At 38.8% G+C, this 10,101-nt stretch overlaps 1 protein-coding gene across 21 annotated transcripts in view; it reads left to right on the plus strand.

The window, feature by feature from the left end:
- Window positions 1-10,101, plus strand: part of TCF4 (transcription factor 4) — a 438,455-nt gene that overhangs the window by 421,516 nt on the left and 6,838 nt on the right. For 16 of the 21 annotated variants that reach the window (XR_006102477.1, XM_042454744.1, XM_042454750.1 and 13 more), the window contains 3 exons: window positions 3,770-3,932; window positions 6,591-6,820; window positions 8,260-8,411. Coding sequence is in view for 20 of the 21 variants with exons in the window: in XM_042454744.1 (XP_042310678.1) it covers window positions 3,770-3,932; window positions 6,591-6,820; window positions 8,260-8,396 (530 nt within the window). In the remaining variant the exon portion in view is untranslated. The remainder of the gene's footprint in view (window positions 1-3,769; window positions 3,933-6,590; window positions 6,821-8,259; window positions 8,412-10,101) is intronic. The other 5 variants (XM_042454742.1, XM_042454741.1, XM_042454759.1 and 2 more) reach the window with 2 other exon arrangements.

Genomic DNA, 10,101 nt, shown 5'->3' on the forward strand with positions numbered 1-10,101 from the left:
AGGCAAACCTACTTATCAGAGGAATCTATTTGTTTAGAAGGTTGCAGATATGACATTACCCTGGATCGATATTTATTCACAAGAAAGTCCCAATAAGGCTGTGTGAGTGACTAAGAAAATCAGGAAATCTATGATACAGAGAAGCCTGAAGTCTGTCTTTTGTGCATCATATTTGGTAAATATATATAGAACAGGATTACAAAAGTTATTTGAAGCCTTTTAAAGACATGATGCTGCTTGGGCTGGAACTAGAGGAGCCAGGAAGCCTAAGGAGAAAGGTCTTTGCCCAGTTTTAGAGCACATGCTTTGTCTATAGAAGCTTCCAGATTCACCTCTAGATAAGACAAGGAAAGATCCTTGCCTGAAGCTCTGAAGAACCATGGTTCATCAATATGTAAACGATGGTGAACCCAATTAACCAAAAACTGTTCTTTCACTGTCAAAATCTGTGGGGCTTACTTATAAGTATGTATGCATAGAACTGCCATTGACCATTAAGTATCTCAGTTCTTTTGCCCCACTTTGGTTGGTGGTTTCACACATTTTGACGCATTAAAAAGCTGTGGAATTTCAGCTGCCGGGCTGAAAACAAAATAGAGCAAAATAAACACATGGATATTTCTCAAGTCCATTTGAGGGGTTTTCAAATGTTTAGGACAGAGGGCTTACAAAGGGATCGTGGAAGGTAATGGAAGGAAAACTTCAGTTCAGAAGTTGTCTCTCCTGGAGGATGCCAGGAAATTCAAATTGGCTATTATGCAGATGACAAAACTGTAGAGCCACTGAACAACAGATTTGTTGGAAAAGAAGATACAAGGTGTGTTACTCCCTATGGCTAGGTTCTCCATGAACCAAATGTTTCTCCTACTGCCCTCCCTCAGACAACATGTAATACACCAGTCTGAATTTTTAATGGGACGAATGAGAAGATGGAATAAAGTCAACCTGAAAGCAGGAAAATTTAGGAGTCAACATATCAATGGCAACTACAGTCCAGTAAAGAAAGTTACTTTTTTTCTTCTTGTATTGAATTGTGTTAAAGTACTTTCTTTACACCCTATCTTTCCCCCAAAATTGGGACTCAAGGCTGCTTACAGGGTAGTTCTTTACCTCACTTAATTTTACTTTCTGCTTACCTCGGCTTTTTGTTAGTAGACTTTTCCTGTTTCTGTCCTTTGAGATCTTCCCTTATCTTTACTGTCCTTCATTTGAGAGAAAGGATTTCTTACTTTGAAGATTCCCTGTTTTTTATACTTGGTTCTGACCTCTGGCCCTTCCCCACTTCCATCCTCAAGCCACACTTTGGACTTAGGTATTTGGTTCAGAAACCATTTTGAATGATTGACCTTTTTTTCTTTTCTTTTGTAAAGCCATACTATACAACTTTATTGTTAAACCTTTTTCTCAATGTCTGCCTCAGTGGTATCATTGGGGTTGGCATTACCCACTGCAACCCCAACTCATGACCTCCTCCCATGCCACACCATACAGAATCCTTAGTAATGTTTTTCATATTAATGTTACTCATAAATCATAATTCCCGTATATCACTGAATGTAATACCTGTGATGTAAACAACTATCAGAATTAAAATTATACCTTTAAATTACAATATCATACCCACAGACAATATAATTTACATGTACATACTTTCATTTGGTTACTGTGAAAATTTGGTAAGGTGTGATGTTTTTAAAGAACATTTTAAATGATTAAATTTCAAATTTTTTAACTTCAATTAAAAAAATCTAGACCCCTCCTTTCTCCTTCTACTGAACTTCATCCCCTTAATCTTTAAGTTATTATTATTATTATGTATATAGCACTGTAGATTTGCCCAGCGCTGTACATAAAACAATAAATATAAAAGAGTAAACCGGCCTATGGCGTACAATCTAAGAAATAATAGGATAATACATATAAAATACATAGCAATACAGGAAATGGTTCAGTAAAACAGGCAACAAAAAGAACATCAGATAGCAAGTGACAATCATGCAATGTCTGGGAACGCTCCTCTGAACAGGATGGTCTTCAACTCCGTTTTGAAGCTGGTTAAAGAGGTGATGGCCCTTGCTCGCAGGGGAAGAAGGTTCCAGGAGTGAGGGGCAGCAAGTGAAAAGGGGCGAATCCGAGATGGGGCAGGGGAAAGTTAAACTGCTATAAAGTTGTTAACTAAACTATAGACACTATAAACTGGTAGAAGTTTGTTTGCTTTTTTAATAAGTTGTTTGAGTAATTAAATTAATTATTTCTGTCTTAATGCTATATTATTGTATCTATTATTGCTGCGTGTTAGGTAGATTGCTTCTGTACAACTTTGGCGGGTTACAAACCGCCATAAAATACGTATTGACTACGTATTAGGGTTAGGAAGGGGCGGTGCTTCCGCACCCCCTTAACCCTAGTATGTAGTTAATACGTATAATATGGCGGCAGCCGTTCCACACGGCCGCCGCCATATTGACGTAGCGGATGCTGTGCATCCGCACGTCACGCGGCGCTTATGATGTCGCGAGTGTGCCATTGGCACCTCGCAGTGTCATAACCGTGCCGCAGGAAGAAGCTCCATTTTGGAGCTTCTTTTTTGCTCTGCAAGGGAGTCATGCGGTTTGGCTGCTGCGGCTCCCTCGCGGAGCAAACAGCAGCGCTGGCAGGCCGCCACAAAGCGGCGGTCTGTAACGCTCCATTGTGTCTTATATTAATATTCTGCTCTTCCTGTATTTACATGTATTCTCAACCAGTTTGGGGATTACTTCTATCTCTTTGCTGAGTTTGCATATTCTCATCATTTCTCTTACAATAAATCTTACACATTGTTCTCCGACTGTTCTTTTCTGGTTACTGCAGCTAACTAAATAGGAACAAGCTCAGAAATGGAAGCTATTTTCAATACACCATGAGCAACAATGTTTCCATCATACCATTAGCTCTCTGGGAAAAGCTATAATTTGTCCCCAGCTTCCAGTGGAGCCTCTTTCTTCCTTTTTATGCAAAATAGCAAATGTTTATATAATAGACCCAGAGTGCAATAGTTTAAGTATGGTGCATATAAAGAAACTAATAGTCTTTTAAGTGTAATCTATTATATTTGAACAAATGCACAAAGACATTTATCCACATCAGATTTTAAGAATTGGGCAGGAACTTACTAAGCTTAGTGTAAATATACAGTATTGTAACAAATGTGCCTGAACGTGTGACCATTAATTTCTGCTGAATTTCTTTAATGTCAGTATCTATAAACTGGACTCCTGCTTTCCTATAGCAGTACAAGTAGAAAAGAGATTTCCATCTAATCTGCCTTTGTCCATAACCTCTGCCCCCAGACCACACAGTAGCAGTCAGGAGAAGGATGGCAAGTGGATACTGTACCACCCTTTGGTATTATTCCCCTGCAGCAGGCACATTTTCTCTCAAAGAAACTGGCTGAAGGAGCTTTCTGATGCCTTATTGCTTGGTATTTTTGCTTGCTTGTTCACAATTAAACGACTAAATCCAATGCAGGGTTAGTCATGCTTAAACCCATTGATGTCAATGTGCTTAAGCATGACTAAGCACAATGGATTTAGACCACAGTTTTTACAACCATTAATCTAGTGATTTCTGGGCAGTGAAATTACTATTCCTTCCCAAGCAGCACAAAATAGACCAGAACTACAAACTGAGATCTGGAAAACTGCTATCTGCAATAGTTTCACTTCAGAACATTTTGCTGAAGTATTCTTGGAAACATGAAAAATTCATATAATTTTAATTTTCTTCATAGGCATGCCAACTGGACTTCAAGGACAAAGCGTATCTTCAGGGAGCTCCGAAATCAAATCAGATGATGAGGGAGATGAAAACCTACAGGACACAAAATCTTCTGATGACAAGAAGTTAGACGATGACAAGAAGGATATCAAATCAATTACTAGGTCAAGATCTAGGTAACAGTATATAATAGTGTCGCTTCATTTAATTCCTTTATTGGACTTCGATGAAGTGAACAGAACAGGAAGAAACTTTGAAGTTTTTTTCCTGCCAAGCAAAAACAATAAACTTATGATCCTTCCTGGTAGTACTAAGAGTATCTGTTCGGATGCGTGTACTCTAGAAGGGTTTGAATTGGACAAAAAGAGCAAATTTTACATTTCATTTTGTACACACTCACATACATTCACACACTATTTTAAACAGTCAAATTCAGAAATGATTTGCTTGAAATTTACATATGAAAACAAATGTGTCTTAAAACAGATGCCATTTGTATAGCAGTTTATGCCCAGTGGAATACTTGTTTTTCTCCCTGCCTTTTAATGTACATAACTGTGAATGGATAAAATAATGTAGCATCACTGAGTTAAACAGAGCTATGCCTGTCTGTGCCATCTGAGATCCTTTGTCAAACTTTAGACGGAGCTGAATGATTTCATCCCATCTTGGTCCCAAGAATTGACTTGATATCTTTATACCAACAGTTCTTCTTTGCAGACATCAGTGGCCATAACATGCATGATTTTACTTAGATTGTCCATGGCCCTCAATCTGTTCTTCTTCTGCATAAGAAATATGGAAAAATATTTGGAAAACCCATTGAGTGTTGCCATTAAAGCCTAGTGAATCTACCTTGTGTTCGATTCACTCTTAGACACTTGACTCAAGCAAAAAAAAAAAAAGGATTGAACAAGTGCTAATTCATCGTTGCACTTTAACCTTACAAATGTGAAATAGTGTTTATTTGTGTATGTATTTAAATTTGCTATTCTGATAAAGAAAATCACTGAAGTCTTCTTCCAAAGGAAGAACCTTTCACTCAAGACTGTACCAAAGACACAGCTGAGATTAATAAGTTTCAATCATTCATTTTGAACAAGAAGTATGAAAAGAAAGTTTAATGGCTAGGATCAAGAAAATATGTATTAGAGACACACCAATATCTAGCTAGCAAAATCTGTGCTTCTTCCACACATGCTCAGTTCTCACTTCCTTACAGTCCTTCATTGGGTGACAGTTGAAGAAACTGTGTGGCCAAACAAGTAATGGCACAGATTTGAAGCCTTGACAGATGCCCTGCAGGCTGAGTACTTAACAACTGTGTTCAGCATTCCAAGCTACAACATCAGATTAAAAAGAAAGCTCATCAGGAAACCCTTTTGGCTTGGGCAGGATATGTTTAAGTGAAAAGAATTTGTAGTTTATTTACAATTAGAGCTGTGAGAATCATCTGCAAGTCAGACTGCTCTGCTCAGGACTATGGAACAAAAGAAGCAATATAACTTGGCAGCTAGCAAATCCTTTAGAGTGGGATGGGTAGCTAAGGATCCCAAACCACACTTGGCCTGAAAAGCCTTGTCACCATCACTCCCAGTACTCTCCTGTGCCATGAGGGTTCATGCAGTCCAGTTTTTCCACTGTGTCGGGTAACAGGCAAAACAGCAATATGGAAGAAATCCTAATTTTAAATATTCCTTATTGTGCTAGTCCTATATCCATCTTGAAATTATTTCAAATAGTTCTAATTTTTCAGGCAACTAGGGAGCAGAATAATCATGCCAGATAACAAATAGTCTTGCTGCTGCGTGATTTCCATTTTGGATTGCTAGCAGAAAAACAAAGGTGGAAAAGGAAGGAAAGGGGCAGAACGATTTAGCAAAAATAATAAGAATAATTATCATAATCATCATTACTACTAATGCTTCTACTTCTAGTGCATTGATAATTAAGTACAGAGCTAAATCAGGATTTCAATTTCTGCACTTTTATTCATCTTGGATTTTAGCAGTGGCATTCACCTCTAAAGTGGCATACTGTAAATCATGTAAACTTTATGTTCTCAAGAGAAATTTGGGGATATTTTCATTTTAGGCAGTATGGCAAGTTAAATCAGGTTTTTCAATCAGTGATGCATAACAACCTACAGAGAATGTAAGCACAATGGTAAAGGTTCTATCATATTAAGGGCTGAGAACCAATCAAAAATTATAATAAACAGTATAATTAAGTATAAAGTTTTGTACATAATTTTGTTTTGACATAATTTATGTTTCTCTTGAATGTAGCTGATGGCACACCACAGATCTGAATTACTCATTTTTTCATGTGGTTTTATGTTCTGATGTTATCACCTTTAATTCTGTGGAAGCCACATAGAACTGAATTTCACTTTACTGGGGCTTCTGCAAGAAAACCTCAATGGATAGTACCTAGGAAGAGAAAAATAAGCTAGAAAATATATAAATGAAGGAAATATCTTGCCATGTGTGATCTCTGAGGTTTAAATACATTGTGAAATACATTGTTGGTCTATTTATTTATTTCATTTGTATTCTGTTTTTCTCTCAGAGTGAGACCCAAGGGGGCTCCAAGACAGAGTCAAGTGAAAAAGTTTCATAATAAAAATGTGAAAACAATTAAAAGCAATTTTTAACTTTACAGTAACATCAGTTGTGAAACTATGAAATCTGTGCTGATTCTGTGTAAAGAGTATACCTGAAAGATGCTGTATTCCTGTGTCTTTTGTAGCAAAGTTTCTGTAAGCTGAATTGTTGTAGATCATCTCATATTTCTTCACCATTAGAAAATACTGTGTTCTGTTTGCATCTCAGCAATAATGATGATGAAGATCTTACACCGGAGCAAAAAGCAGAGCGTGAAAAAGAAAGAAGAATGGCCAACAATGCTCGTGAACGCCTCCGTGTCCGTGACATCAACGAGGCTTTCAAGGAGCTGGGCCGGATGGTGCAGCTTCACCTGAAAAGTGACAAACCCCAGACCAAACTTTTGATCTTGCATCAAGCTGTCGCTGTTATCCTCAGCTTAGAGCAACAAGTCCGAGGTCAGTTAGATGCCAGTTTTACCTTTTGCACTGTTAAAGTTCATTGTTTCATTGGAAGGTGAATACAGTACTGAATAATACGAGAGCAGTAGCTTCTACTAATTCATTTACTACTCTGAAATGCAACCATCTCCTAAAGCAGAAGTGAGTACCCACTGAGAATCAGGGACTGGTTTCAGATTCACTGGCCCTATGTGGACCATTGCACTGAATGTCCAATGTGTGTGGGTTTTTCCCTACTGTTTCATTCCTTTTGGGGATACAGTACCTACTGAAAGTCTCTAGAGGCCTGATTCCCTTTTGGTTTGGTCAGTTGGTTGGTTTGTTGTTGACTTTTTAAAAGGATGATAGCTGGCATTCTGTTAGTGAATTACAATGGCATAAGTCAGCATAGTGTAGTGGTCTGAGTGCTGGATTATGACTCAGGAGACCAAGGTTCAAATCCTGGTTCGGCCATGTAAACCCACTGGGTGATCATAAGCAAGTCCACTGTCTCAGCTTCAGAGGATGGCAATGGCAAACCCTCTCTGAAGAAACATGCCAAGTAAACTCCATGATAGGGTTACCTTAGAGTTGCCATAAGTTGGTAATGACTTGAAGGCACAAAGCACAAAGTTAGACGTATGTCTTTGGAAGTTGTTTTTATGATCATTGTGTATGTCAGAATTCTTTTCTGATCATACAGTGACCAAAATCGCTCCCAAAACTCACTAAACATGGCCATTTTCTTGGTGGTGATGAGTAAGGAATTAATAGGGATGTGTCCAGCTATTTTCTTGTAGTTGGATGCACAGCAAGGATATTATCTTCAGGCAGCTTACAAAGACTCCTGGAGGTCCCTGGAGCTAGTTGTTGCAACACAGCCAAATACAATGCAGCACTGAAGACATCCCAACTCACTCTCTCACTCCAGTCTCTGACCACACAGAAATGCCTGTGTTGGATACAGGAGCTGGATAGGGGTTTTTTGGGAGGAGGGGTAGCATTGGGAGACATAGCTACATCTCTGTAGCTATGTGATATATCTAAGTGTCAGATCCCAAGCATTCTTTTAATCTTGCTGTTGGGAATGTTAGGCTATATGGAGGCAGAGCACTGAGCACATCAAAACCTCTGAAGCTACAGGATTCCCATCCCTGCCTTAAAGGGTCTGGATTGGGTAACTGATTCTGAAGGTACAGATAGATGATTCTCTGCCCTCAGAGCTTACAAAGTAATGCAAGGAATGGTACTGTATAAGATGGAGAAGGAAATGCAGGTTGAAAACAAATGAGCCACACAAGTGAAATCAAAAGATACAAAAAAGTTTGCACTTTTGAGACACTGAACATAACAAATAAAGGTTGGTGAAAACATCACACTGGGGTTGTGAATTAATATAGTCAATATATTTTAAATGCTGACCTGTTTAAAATGCTTTTTTCACTTTGATTCTACAGAAAGGAATCTGAATCCTAAAGCAGCATGCCTGAAAAGAAGGGAAGAAGAGAAAGTATCTTCAGACCCTCCTCCACTTTCTTTGGCAGGACCTCATCCTGGGATGGGAGACACATCTAATCATATGGGGCAGATGTAAAAAGGAAAAAAAAAGGCAGGTTCATTTCTTAAAATCTTCCGAACAACTATGATAAATTAACATTAGCTTCTTCAAAATTAAAATGCCATAGACTTCCTGTTCCTATAATAAACAACATATATCAAAGTGGAAAGATACACATCCTTCACGAACCTGGGAAGACCACCTCGCCACACCTCCTCCCAAATAAAAAACATCCTGAAAAGGCCTTTTGTGCCCCTAAATTGGTTGGCAATTTCACCAAATTGCAGGATGAAGACTGGCTTTCTTAGGCCATGTGAGACCTGCACCAGAAGTCAAGTCATTTCCAGTTTTGGGAAAAGATCTTCCTTGGTCTAAAACACATCAGAGAGTATGAAAGGGAGAGAGGAGGGTTTTTTTTTAATGTGGAAGCATAGTGGGCATTGGGCCATGGGCCATCCCTGATGTCTGAATCTAAAGGTTGTGTTCATCATCATAGGCCCTCTTTTCTTTTCACCACTTGAAGAGTTTGGGTAGCAAGAATTCAGGCTCCCCTGCATGTTTGTAATTCCCTCCGAGAAGAAGTTAGATTACTCGCATTGTGAATATGGAGTTATTCTAATTGTGGAAGTAATGAACCTCCAGGTATGACAAAATGTTGAATCTAGAGTTGGAAAATATGTTTTCTATGTGGCTAAAAATAATGCATAAGAGAATTACTTGTATGAAGATAGCCCTGCATCAAAGTGTCCTAGGAAATACTACTTCCTAGGAAAAAGTCTTCACATTGATATGTAAACCCATAATCAAGGAGTTGTGACATGGGAGTTTGTCCATGTGGGCAGTCCCTGCTGTGTATTCTGGTACACAGTGATAAGCACACCTACATGTTCGAATTGACATACATTTTATGTACCCAGTTATGAGTTCACAAACAATTCTACAGAAGATACATTTAGTTAAGGATAAGGACGATCTGATAGTAGCAGATCTTATCTCAAGCATACTTATCAAATTTGCAGATGACACCAAATTAGGAGAAATAGCTAATACTCCAGAGGACAGGATCAACATTCAAAATGATCTGAATAGACTAGAAAGCTAACAAAATGAAATTCAACACAGAGAAATGTAAGGTACTTCACTTAGGGCAGAAAAATGAAATGCACAGATATAGGATGGGGGACACCTGGCTGAATGAAACTACATGTGAAAGGGATCTGGGAGTCCAAGTAGATGACAAGTTGAACATGAGTCAACAGTGCGATACGGCAGCTAAAAAGGCCAATGCAATTTTAGGCTGCATCAATAAAAGTATAGTGTCTAGATCAAGAGAAGTAATAGTGCCACTGTATTCTGCTTTGGTCAGGCCCCACCTGGAATATTGTGTCCAGTTCTGGGCACCACAATTCAAAAAGGACATTGAGAAACTGGAGCGTGTCCAAAGGAGGGCGACTAAAATGGTGAAAGGTCTGGAAACCTTGCCCTATGAGGAACGACTCAGGGAGCTGGGGATGTTTAGCTTGGAGAAGAGAAGGTTAAGAGGTGATATGATAGCCCTGTTTAAATATTTGAAAGGATGTCATATTGAGGAGAGAGCAAGCTTGTTTTCTGCTGCTCCAGAGAACAGGACCCGGAACAATGGATGCAAGCTGCAGGAAAGGAGATTCCACCTCAACATTAGGAAGAACTTCCTGACAGTAAGGGCTGTTCGACAGTGGAACAAACTCCCTCGGAGTGTAGT

This window comes from Sceloporus undulatus, chromosome 2, assembly GCF_019175285.1.
Source record: "Sceloporus undulatus isolate JIND9_A2432 ecotype Alabama chromosome 2, SceUnd_v1.1, whole genome shotgun sequence".
Lineage (NCBI taxonomy): Eukaryota > Metazoa > Chordata > Lepidosauria > Squamata > Phrynosomatidae > Sceloporus > Sceloporus undulatus.